This window comes from Ovis aries, chromosome 11, assembly GCF_016772045.2.
Source record: "Ovis aries strain OAR_USU_Benz2616 breed Rambouillet chromosome 11, ARS-UI_Ramb_v3.0, whole genome shotgun sequence".
In the NCBI taxonomy this organism is placed as follows: Eukaryota; Metazoa; Chordata; class Mammalia; order Artiodactyla; family Bovidae; genus Ovis; species Ovis aries.
Genome location: NC_056064.1, coordinates 41,067,134 through 41,079,574, shown reverse-complemented (window position 1 = coordinate 41,079,574; position 12,441 = coordinate 41,067,134). Strand labels below are relative to the sequence as shown.

At 41.0% G+C, this 12,441-nt stretch overlaps 2 protein-coding genes across 4 annotated transcripts; both read left to right on the top strand.

Moving 5' to 3' along the window:
- The first annotated feature begins 2,059 nt into the window (after positions 1 to 2,059).
- On the top strand, positions 2,060 to 3,158 carry LOC106991427 (keratin-associated protein 4-9-like). Its single transcript, XM_027974556.3, has one exon. It carries the CDS (start codon positions 2,117 to 2,119, stop codon positions 2,759 to 2,761), a length of 645 nt encoding a protein of 214 aa, XP_027830357.2. The 5' UTR covers positions 2,060 to 2,116; the 3' UTR covers positions 2,762 to 3,158.
- A 4,443-nt stretch (positions 3,159 to 7,601) lies between these two features.
- On the top strand, positions 7,602 to 8,288 carry LOC114116852 (keratin-associated protein 4-9-like). Of its 3 annotated transcripts, none has more exons than XM_042256742.2 (2): positions 7,602 to 7,795; positions 7,898 to 8,288. In XM_042256742.2, the coding sequence occupies exons 1-2, from the start codon at positions 7,659 to 7,661 to the stop codon at positions 8,286 to 8,288; spliced, it is 528 nt and encodes a 175-aa protein (XP_042112676.1). In that variant the 5' UTR covers positions 7,602 to 7,658. The 3 variants fall into 3 exon arrangements, with proteins under 3 accessions (XP_042112676.1, XP_042112674.1, XP_060251586.1); XM_042256740.2 differs by having other exon boundaries at positions 7,602 to 7,825; XM_060395603.1 differs by having other exon boundaries at positions 7,602 to 8,288.
- Positions 8,289 to 12,441: the final 4,153 nt, after the last annotated feature.

Below are 12,441 nucleotides of genomic sequence, written 5' to 3'. Positions count from 1 at the left end.
CACATGAGCAAATGTGGTTTTCCTCAAGTGTAACCATGATCCCTTTGTTTGGAATGTTTCTCCCACTTTTCTCCACCAGGCAAAACAGACTATTTTTTAAAGGACCATTATATACCCATAAGTCATCCAAAAGCCTTCATTCACTCGATAAACATTTGTCACTAATGTGCTCTGTCTCAATAACAAAGTTAAATTTTATAGTTCATGCCTTCACGGGATCTGCATTGCAGAAGTGGAATGATAGATAGTAACTGTGGTACAGCAGAGAGTGCAAAATTCAGAGCACAATGCAGGGACAAATTATATTTGAATGGGGCAGTTACTCACTGGGGGGAAGCAGTCATGGGAAACCTGGGGTATTGACAGAGGAATAGGAGTTTGCAGAGATAACGACAAAGATGAAACGTTCCAGGAAGATGAAACAGCTTCAGCAAAGGCATACAAGCTTTATTTTACACCTCTTCCTAGCTGTCCTAAAACAGCTTAACTTCTGTTTAATCTTACACGAGTCTTTTTTCTTTTTCCTCTTAACATTTCTATGCTTCCTTCCCTACTGCTTAAAGAACTAGTAAGAATGCACACTATATTATATGCTGTATTAAAGATTCAAAACAAATATAAGATATTCAACACAATGCTTAGTGAACTCAGCATAGTGCCTAGTGAATTTAGCAAAATGCACAGTAAATACTCTACAAATGATAAATATCATTATCCCTCACTTTTATTGAAGATGTATGGAACTTGTCCACATACTGTATATGTTGATTTCAGTTCTTCAGTTAAAAAAAAACATAGGAAGCTCAGTCCGGTGCTCTATGAAAACCTAGAGGGGTGGGATGGGATTGGGTTGGGAGGGCGGATCAGAGGGAGGGGACATATATATACTTATGGCTCAATCACATTGTTGTACTGCAGAAAGCTACACAACCTTGCAAAAGAATTATCCTCCAATTAAAAAATAAAGACTTAAAAAAATAACTGTCATTCTTTCGAAAATGAAAGTCACTCAGTCGAATCTAGCTCTTTGTGATCCCATTGACTACACAGTCCATAGAATTCTCCAGGTCAGAATACTGGAATGGGTAGCCGTTTCCTTCTCCAGGGACCTTCCCAACCCAGAGATCAAACCCAGGTCTCCCACACTGCAGGCGGATTCCTTTCCAGCTGAGCTATCAGGAAAGCCCTTCTTTCAGCTATTGCCAGACGGTTTCTCATGCATGCGTCTCATTCAAGTATCTACAGGAAAAAGATGAGGAGTTATCGGTCAGGTTCTCTTACTATCCAACAGAATGTCTTGGATCCATATTATTGGAGGCTTAATGACTCCAAACATGTTTGTAATTACTGAATGCTTTTGTAATGAAATATCCTGTGTACAAGTTTGACAACTAAAAGATAAATCAAAATATCCCATTCTTGTTGCCAAGCCTGGGAGACATACAGCAAAAATATTTTTCTTCTATGTAAAAGTTGTGAGTATTGCTAAGTGAAACAGTGGAATGAAATCAGACACAGAATTTGAAACTTCCTTGTGGTCTAACTATCTTCCTTACCATCCAAGATGCCCACATAGGATATCAGTCGTCCATATTATTTGTGGGACATCATCCCCCCAAACATCTTTCTTTCTGATTCATTTCCAGTGTTTCACCTGACCAGCACTTTTTCTCCTTGTCCTTGACAACAAAATATACATGAGCCATATAAGAAAATTTTTCTCTCTGAAGTTCAGAGAGCAATGATAGGAGAGAATGTCACATTCTAAAAAAAAGTGTTAGAGTCATACGACTAATGCTTTGTAAGACATTGAACCCAGCAGGAGGAACAGAGACACCCACTACGGAAGAAGTGAGATAGGGCTTTCAATTGGACACACAGGAGCATACCAGGAAAAGGGAAAGAACTATTTTCTCCACTTTCAAATACTGAATGATAAACAATTATGTAATTAAATGATCAATTTTCCTAGGAGGGTAAACAACAACGAGGAACTAATGATGTCATGATAGCAGCTCTTCTGCAGGGTATAAAGGGGCCGCGGGCCAAGAAGAGTCTCAGACTCGAGAAACTCACTCTCCTGGAAACTCACCCAGAACCTCCACCCTCTGACACCATGGTCAGCTCCTGTTGTGGCTCCGTCTGCTCTGACCAGAGCTGCAGCCGAAGTCTCTGCCAGGAGACTTGCTGCCGCCCCAGCTGCTGCCAGACCACCTGCTGCAGGACCACCTGCTACCACCCCAGCTGCGGTGTGTCCAGCTGCTGCCGCCCCGCCTGCTGCCAGCCCACCTGCCCTCGTCCCACCTGCTGCATCTCTAGCTGCTCCCGCCCCTCCTGCTGTGTTTCCAGCTGTGGTTCCAGCTGCTATAGGCCTACCGGCTGCATCTCCAGCTGCTGCAGGCCCCAGTGCTGCCAGCCTGTGTGCTGCCAGCCCACCTGCCCTCGCCCCACCTGCTGCTTCTCTAGCTGCTACCGCCCCTCCAGCTGTGGGTCCAGCTGTGGCTCCAGCTGCTACAGGCCTACCTGCTGCATCTCCAGCTGCTGCAGGCCCCGGTGTTGCCAGTCTGTGTGCTGCCAGCCCAGCTGCCCCCGCATCTCCAGCTGCTGCCGCCCCTCTTGCTGTGGCTCCAGCTGCTGCCGCCCGAGCTGCTGCCTGCGCCCAGTGTGCGGCCGGGTCTCCTGCCACACCACTTGCTATCGCCCCACCTGTGTCATCTCCACCTGCCCCCGCCCCGTGTGCTGTCCCTCCTCTTGCTGCTGAATCTCTGCTTTGAACATACTGCTTCCTCATTTCCTCCCTCCCCACAATTGCAGAGCTTTTTAACATGTGGAGGGTTCAAAAGAAATGATCCCTTGAACTTCATAAGCAAACACCAGACATACTGAGTCCATGTTCTAACTTCTGTCCAAACTCCCTCCCTTCTAAATGAGATCACTTAGAATGTCCTAGGAAATTACAATATCGCAAACACTCCTCGCTTTTTCTTTAGCACATCTGGTTTTCATACTTGAGGAATTTGTCTCCATCACTTCTGGGGCCACTGATTTTTCTCTCTCTAACACAGAATTCCAATGAAGACTTTCTGAGTACTCTTTGTTAAAGATTTTCTTATGTCTTCTTATTTCCATGAACCAAAATAAACCTCCTCCTACCAGTACTGAGAATTGAATCTGATTGTTACTCTCTTTCTTTTTTTTAAAGATTCACATTTCAATTCAAAGTAATTGTATTTTGCCTGCACCTTCCAAATAAAACACATTAATCGACCTTCAACAGAGGTCAAAGACATTGATCACTTCCTAGTTATGTCTAGAAAATAGATAAACTAATCATTTTCTAGTCTTTATGGGGGAAAGGGGTGAAACTGAAGTGATAGAGCATCATGACTATAATGACAGGAGGAAAGTTTTGAAAAGATTTAACACAATTCATGATTTTAAAGAGCACCAGCATTCAGGGTTTTTTTGTTTTTTTTTTTCACTTTTATAAAAGCTTTATTCTTAAATAAATTGTGTTTGAGAGTATTTTATTCACTGTTATCAGGGATCCAATACAGTATTGTAAAGTAAAATAAAGTAAAAATAAAAAATAATAATACAGGGACATTTCCCTATGAAGATGATCCTGATGTACCATATAATATTGCTTGAAAATATAGAACAAAATTTTTGTTTGTTTGTTTGTTTTTTTACCTATAAAAGCATTGCACAGACAGTTTAGTAAAGTCTGTGTATTTTCTACTTAGGGTCACATGCAATGATTCCTTCATCCATATACAGAGTGAAAATGTTTCTCACTCAGCCGTTTCCAACTCTTTGCGACCCCATGGATTGTAGCCCACCAGGTTCCTCTGTCCACCTAATTCTGCAGGCAAGAATACTGGAGTGGGTTGCCATTCCATTCTCTGGGGGATCTTTCTGCCCCAAGGGTTGAACCCAGGTCTCTTGCATTGAGGGCAGATTCTTTATCTTCTGAGCCACCCTGAAAGCCCCTACATATACAGGGGAGTTCTGCTTTATTCTGGTAGATATTTGGTTTATTATTATTATTCTTATTATTCAGAATATTCAGTTTATTTTGCCTTATAGAGGGGCTACCTTCAGTGCCAGGCAGGTGGTATAAAGCAATGAAACAGATCTGGTGACACTTCCTAGGTATTCCTGGAGACTGTGATTTTACGTTCAAGACAAAAAAGGGACCTTTCCAGTGCCATGCTTAGACGTCCACTGAAACTATCCCAGCTTGATTTCTCCAGCTGTCCACTTCTGCTCACTTCCCTTCCCTTTCCTTCTAGAAGTACTAATTCCAAGAGCACTTCTTGACAAACATCCATCCTGTTTGCAAATTTTCATCTTTGGGTCTTCTTCCTAGGGTACTCATACTGTCCCCAAAAGCAATTTGTAATTCACAAGAGTTAATTTGAGAGCTGGAAAGACTGACTGAAATGTAATTTTCATCTTTAGCGTATATAAGTAGGAGCTTAAACATAAATGTAGAAAACTTATGGAAATGAATCTGTAGAGAGAACTGTGAATTTTATCTATTTATTCTTTTCTAAGGATTTTATGTCACTTATTAATGTCAAGGTATGGCAAAACTAATACAGTATTGTAAAGTAAAAAAATAAAATAATAATAATAATAATTTAAATAATGCAAAAGTATGTGTTCAGAAGTGAGTTTCCTATTATTTAGTTTTTCCCAATCCCATTGAAAATCTATTTATACAAAGAGAGATACATTCTTATTGAATGCATCTGTATCACATTTGTCTTTACTCACAAACCCAGCTTTAGTTGTACATTTTTTTGTTCTGATGTTTGTTCAAATATTATTTTTTGGCCTTCAGGAATTGTTAATACATTCCTCCAATACCTGGTAAGTATATTATTTGACAGATTTGTTTATGTATTTTTTATATTTATTGTTGAGAACTGTGAATACATGTTTCCCATCAGTTTTTATGAAGAAATCTTGCAAATCTATCAGTTTTCTAAGTCAGCCAACTCCTCTGTTAACAGTAATATTCAGGGAATTCTTGGGATTCTTTAGACATATCATGGGTGAGAATAGCCCCCAGCCTCAGGTATGGCCCATATTCATTCCCCAGTCCTCTAGGTGATAACCGTATTATGAAGCCAGACTTCCCGGTTTTTCTTGCATTCCTGCTTTGCTTTCCCACTTCCTCATGTGTACTCCCCAGAATTCTCCCCTACTCCCAAGTGAGCTACTTACACTCACATCTTTGACTCAGTAACTACTTTGGGTGCAACGCAAACAACGACAATAGATGTTCAGCTAATATTTTTAGCTGATTGATATTAAACCAGTGATGGTGGTTTCTTCTCACAAAAGAGGGCTAAATTGGGATGTCTGCAAGTGAAGAGAACCAGTGTCAACATATGTGTTCACCTCTTTCCTATCACATCTGTTTCTGTCTTAATACAGCATATGTATCCATGGTGTCCTATAGGTAAGTTCCACGCTATGGATCACATTTGAACTTCCGCAAATGTGTTCTATCAGGTGACACGTTGCTTGCCACATGAGCAAATGTGGTTTTCCTCAAGTGTAACCATGATCCCTTTGTTTGGAATGTTTCTTCCACTTTTCTCCACCAAGCAAAACAAACATTTTTTTAAAGGACCATTACATACCTGTAAGTCATCCGAGAGCCTTCATTCACTCGACAAACATTCGTCACTAATGTGCTCTGTCTCAGTGACACAATTAAATTGTATAGTTCATGCCTTCAGGGTATCTGCATCCCAGAACTGAAATGACACAAAGTAACTGTGGTACAGCAGAGAGTGCAAAATTCGGAGCACAATGCAGGGACAAATTGTATTTGAACAGGGTAGTTAATCACTGGGAGGAAGCATCAGGGGAAACCTGGGGTATTGATAGAGGAATATAGTTTGCAAAGATAACGACAAAGATGAAACATTCCAGGAAGATGAAACGGCTTCAGCAAAGGCTTGCAAGCTTTATTTTCCACCTCTTCCTTAGCTGTCCTAAAACAGCTTGACTTCTGTTTAATCTTACACAAGTTTTTTTTCTTTTTTCCTCAACAGTTCTATGCTTCTTTGGCCTATTGCTTAAAGAAGTATTAAGAATATACACTGTATTATATGCTGTATTAAAGATTCAAAACAAATATAAGATATTCAGCACAATGCTTAGTGAACTCAGCATAATGCCTAGTGAATTTAGCATAATGCATAGTAAATATAATGATAAATATCATTATTCCTCGGATTTTATTGAAGATGCATGGAACATATTCCATACTATATATGTTGATTTTAGTTCTTCAGTCAAAATAACATAGGAAGCTCAGTCTGGTGCTCTATGAAAACCTAGGGAGTGGGATGCGATTGGGGTGGAGGGCAGATCAGAGGGAGGGGGCATATATATACTTAAGGCTGAATCATATTGTTGTACTGCAGAAAGCTACAAAACCTTGTAAAAGAATTATCCTCCAATTTAAAAAAGAGACTTAAAATAATAACTGTCATTCTTTTGAAAATGAAAGTCGCTCAGTCATGTCCAGCTCTTTGCAACCCCAGGGACATGGAATTCTCTATGTCAGAATACTGCAATGGGTAGCTGCTCCCTTCTTCAGGGGATCTTCCGAAGCCAGGGATCAAACCCAGGTCTCTGACATTGTAGGCAGATTCTTTACCAGCTGAGCTATCGGGGAAGCCCTTCTTTTAGCTGTTGCCAAACTATTTCTTACACATGTGTCTCATTCAAGCATCTACAGGAAAAAGAAGAGGAGTTATCTGTTAAGTTCTCTTACTACCCAATAGAATGCCTTGGATCCATATTTTTGAAGACTTAATAATTCCAAACATGTTTATATATAATGAATGCTTTTGTAATGAAATATCCTGTGTACAAGTTTGACAAATTAAAGATAATCAAAACATCCCATTCATGTTGCCAAGCCTGGGAGACACAGTAAAAATGTGTTTCATCTACTTAAAAGCTGTGACTATAGCTAAGTGCTTCTAACACTTAGAGAGTGCTTCTAACACAGTAGACCCAAACAGACACAGAATTTGAACATTTGTTGTGGTCTAACTATCTTCCTGACCATCAAAATGCTTGCAGAGTATCACAGTCATCCATATTATTTGTGGGACAACCTCCCCACAAACATCTTTCTTTCCATATCCTTCCCAATGCTTTACCTTATCAGCACATTTCCCCCTCACCCTTGACAATAAAATATACATGAGCCGTAAAAGAAACTTTTCTCTCTGATGTTCAGACAGCAGTGATAGGAGAAAATATCACACTCAAAGATAATTTCAGAGCCACATGACTAATGCTTTGTTAAGACATTGAACACACCAGGAGCAAAACTGACACCCACTAGAAAGTATTGGGATAGATCTTTATACTGGACACAAACAAACATATCAGAAAAAGGAAAACTGTTATTTTCTCCAAATTGGAATACTGCACGATAAACACAAATTATGTAATCAAATGATCAATTTTCCTAAGAGGGTAAACAATAACAAGGAAATAATGATGGCAATGATAGCAGCTCTTCAGCAGGGTATAAAGGGGGCTGTGGGCCGAGGAGACTCAGACTCAAGAAGCTCACTTTCCTGGAAAATCACTCAGAACCTCCACCCTCTGACACCATGGTCAGCTCCTGTTGTGGCTCCGTCTGCTCTGACCAGAGCTGCGGCCGAAGTCTCTGCCAGGAGACCTGCTGCCGGCCCAGCTGCTGCCAGACCACCTGCTGTAGGACCACCTGCTATCGCCCCAGCTGTGGTGTGTCCAGCTGCTGCCGCCCCATCTGCTGCCAGCCCACCTGCTGCATCTCTAGCTGCTCCCGCCCCTCCTGCTGTGTTTCCAGCTGTGGTTCCAGCTGCTACAGGCCTACCTGCTGCATCTCCAGCTGCTGCAGGCCCCAGTGCTGCCAGCCTGTGTGCTGCCAGCCCACCTGCCCTCGCCCCACCTGCTGTATCTCTAGCTGCTACCGCCCCTCCAGCTGTGGGTCCAGCTGTGGCTCCAGCTGCTGCAGGCCTACCGGCTGCATCTCCAGCTGCTGCAGGCCCCAGTGTTGCCAGTCTGTGTGCTGCCAGCCCAGCTGCCCCCGCATCTCCAGCTGCTGCCGCCCCTCTTGCTGTGGCTCCAGCTGCTGCCGCCCGAGCTGCTGCCTGCGCCCAGTGTGTGGCCGGGTCTCCTGCCGCACCGCTTGCTATCGCCCCACCTGTGTCATCTCCACCTGCCCCCGCCCCGTGTGCTGTCCCTCCTCTTGCTGCTGAATCTCTGCTTTGAACATACTGCTTCCTCATTTCCTCCCTCCCCACAGTTGCAGAGCTTCTTTTTAAAATTGGAGGGTTCAAGAGGACTGATCCCTTGAACTTCATAAGCAAACACCAGACATACCGAGCCCACGTTCTAACTTCTGTCCAAACTCCCTTCCTTTCTAAATTAGATCACTCAGAATCTCATAGGAAATTACATTCTCCCAACACTCTTCCCTTTTTCTTCAGCACATCTATTTTTCATACTTAAGGAATTTGTCTCCATCACTTTTGGGGCCACTGATTTTTATCTCTCTAACATGGAATTCCAATGAATATTTTTTTGAGTACTCTTTGTTAAAGATTTTCTTATGTCTTCTTATTTCCATGAACCAAAATAAACCTCCTCCTACCAGTACTGAGAATTGAATCTGATTGTTACTCTTTCTTTTTTGTAAGGATTTCTATTTTGATCCAAAATATTTTGCCTGTACCTTCCAAACAACACACATTAATCGACCTTCAAGAGAGGTCAAAAGACATTGATCACGTCTTAGTTATGTCTAGAAAATAGATAAATCAATCATTTTCTAGTCTTTATGGGGGAAAGGGCTGAAACTGAAGTGATAGGGCATCTATGAACATAATTACAGGAGAAAAGATTTGGAGATTGAACACAATTCATGGTTTTTAACACCACCACCTTTCAGGGTTTTTTAACCTATAAAAGCATCACACAGATAGTTTAGTAAAGTCTATGCATTTTCTACTTAGGGTCACATGCAATGAGTCCTTCATCGGCATACACAGTGAAAATGTTAGTCACTCAGCTGTGTCCAACTCTATGTGACCCCAAAGATTGTAGCCCAGCAGGCTGCTCTATCCACGGAATTCTGCAGGCAAGAATACTGGAGTGGGTTGCCATTCCGTTCTCCGTGGATATTTCTGCCCCAAGGATTGAACCCAGGCCTCCTGCACTGTGGGCAGATTCCTTATCTTCTGAGTCCCCATGGAAGCCTCTGCATATTCACTGGAGTTCTGCTTTATTTTTGTAGCCAGAGCTTCAGTAGATTTGGTTTATTATTATTATTCAGAATATTCAGTTTATTCTGCCTTATAGTGGGGCTACCTTCAATGCCAGGCCGGTGGTATAAAGCAATGAAAGAGACCTGGTGACACTTCCTAGGTATTGCTGGTGACTGTGATTTTATGTCCAAGACAAAGAAGGGACCTTTCCAGTGCCATGCTTAGATGTCTACTGAAACTCTATCCCAGCTTGATTTCTCCTGTCCACTTCTGCTCATTTCCCTTCCCTTTCCTTCTAGAAGTGCTAATCCAAGAACACTTCTCAATAAACATCCTGTTTGCTATTTTTCATCTCTGGGTCTGCTTCCTAGGGAACTCATACAGTCCCCAAAAGCAATTTGTAATTCACAACAGTTAATTTGAGAGTTGGATAGACTGACTGAAATGTAGTTTTCATTTTACAGTGTATAAAAAGTTGGAGCTTAAACATAAACTTGGAAAACTTACGGAACTGAATCTGTAGAGAGAACTGTGAATTTTATTTAAAGTACACATATTCTTTTCTAAGGATTTTATGTCACTTATACACCAATATCAGCTTTAGTTAAAAAAATTTATATAACACAAAAGAATGTGTTCAGAAATGAATGAATGTCCTGTTATTGGTCTTTGCCAATCCCATTCAAAACCTATTTTCACAAACAGAGATACATTCTTACTGGATGCATTTGTATGACGTTTGTCTTTATTCATTAACCCAACTTTAGTTGTACATTTTTTTGTTCTGATGTTTATTCAATATTATATTTTGGCCTTCAGGAAATGTGAATACATTCCTCCAATACCAGATAAGTATATTATTTCACAGATTTGTTTACATATTTTTTATATTTATTGCACAGGTCTTTGAATTCATTTTTCCCACTACATTTTATGAAGAAATCTTGCTAAATGCATGGGAAATCCTTCAGTTTTCTATATCAGCCAAGTTCACTGTTAACAATAATATTCAGTTGATTCTGTGGGATTTCCTGATGTACAATCATGGCAGCTAAGAGCCCCAGCCTCAGGATGTCCCCAGATTCATTCCCCAGTTACCCACGGTGGTGACCGCATTATTAACTCAGACGTTTAGGTTTTTCTCTCTTTCCTGCCTTCGTTTCCACTTCCTCATCTGTACTTCCCAGAATCGCTCCGCAAAGTGAACTACTCGCACTCACATCTTTGTCTCAATATCAACTTTGGGTGAAATTCAAACAAAGACAATGGATGTTCAGCAAATATTTTTAGCTGATTGATATTAGACCAGTGAGTGAAGTGCTCAGTCGTATCCGACTCTTTGCGACCCCATGGACTGTAGCCTATCAGGCTGCTCCGTCCATGGGATTTTCCAGGCAAGAGTGCTGGAGTGGATTGCCATTTCCTTCTCCAGGGGATCTTCCCGACCCAGGAATCGAACCCGGGTCTCCTGCATTGTAGGCAGACGCTTTACCGTCTGAGCCACCAGGGAAGCCTGGTTAATTCTCACAAAAGAGATCTAAATTGTGATATCTGGAATTGCTGAGAAGTGTCAACACTTATGTTCACCTTCTTTCTATCATATCTGTTTCTGCGTTACTATACCACATGTATCCATGGTGTCCTACAAGTAGGTTCCATTCTATGAATCAAGGTTGAACTTGCACAAATGTGTTTTATCGAGTGACACGTTGCTTTTCACATAAACAAATGTGCTTTCCCTCAAGTGTAACCATGATCCCTTTGTTTGGAATATTTCTCCCACTTTTCTTGACCAGGAAAACATACATATTTTTTAAAGGAACATGACATACCATTAAGTCATCCAAAAGCCTTCGTTCACTCGACAAACATTTGTCACTAATGTGCTCTGTCTCAGTAACAAAATCAAATTTTATAGTTCATGCCTTCAGGGTGTCTGCATCACAATAGTGGAATGACAGAAAGTAACTGTGGTACAGCAGAGAGTGCAAAATTCAGAGCAAAATGCAAGGACAAATTATATTTGAACAGGGTAGTTATTCATTGGGAGGAAGCATTCAGGGGAAACCTGGGGTTTTGAGAGAGGAGTAGTAGTTTGCAAAGATAACGCCAAAAATGAAACATTCCAGGAAGATGCTTCAGCAAAGGCTTGCAAGCTTTATTTTCCACCTCTTCTTCAGCTATCCTAAAACAGCTTAACTTCTGTTTAATCTTACAGAATTTTTTCCCCCTCTTAATGTTTCTATGCTTCTTGGCCTATTGCTTAAATAAGTAGTAAGAATACATACTATATCATAGCTGCATTAAAGATTCAATACAAATAAAAGATATTCAGCACAATGCTCAGTGAACTCAGCACAATGCCTGGTAAATTTAGCATAATGCATAGCAAATACTCTATAAATGATAAATGTCATTATTCCTCACCATTTACTAAAGATGTGTGAAACTTATCCACGTACTATATATGTTGATTTTAGTTCTTCATTTAAAAATAGCCTAGGAAACTCAGCCCGGTACTCTAAGACAACCTAGAGGGGTGAAACGAGGTTGGGGTGGGAGGGCGTATCAGAGGGAAAGGATATATATATAGTTAAGGCTGAATCACATTGTTGTACTGCAGAAAGCTACACAACCTTGTAAAGGAATTATCCTCCATCTAAAAAATAAGGCTTAAAAAATAACTGCCTTTCTTTTGAAAATGAAAGTTGCACATTCATGTCTAGCTCTTTGCGACCCAATGGACTATACAGTCCATGGAATTCTCCAGGTCAAAATACTGAAATGGGGGGGCCATTCCCTTCTCCAGGGGATCTTCCCAACCCAGGGATCAAACCCAGGTCTCCCATATTGCAGGTAGATTCTTTCCCAGATGAGCTATCGGGGAAGCCCTTCTTTTAGCTTTTGCCAAACTGTTTCTTAGGCATGTGTCTCATTCAACCATCTACAGGAAGAAGATGAACAGTTCCATGTCAAGTTCTCTTACTACCCAACAGAATGTTTTTGCTCAGTTGAAGCCTTATTAATTCCAAACATTTTTATATATAATGAATGCTTTTGTAATGAAATTTCCTGTATACATGTCTGACAGCTAAAAGATAAATCAAAATATCCCGTTCTGGTTGCCTGACCTGGGAGGCATAAA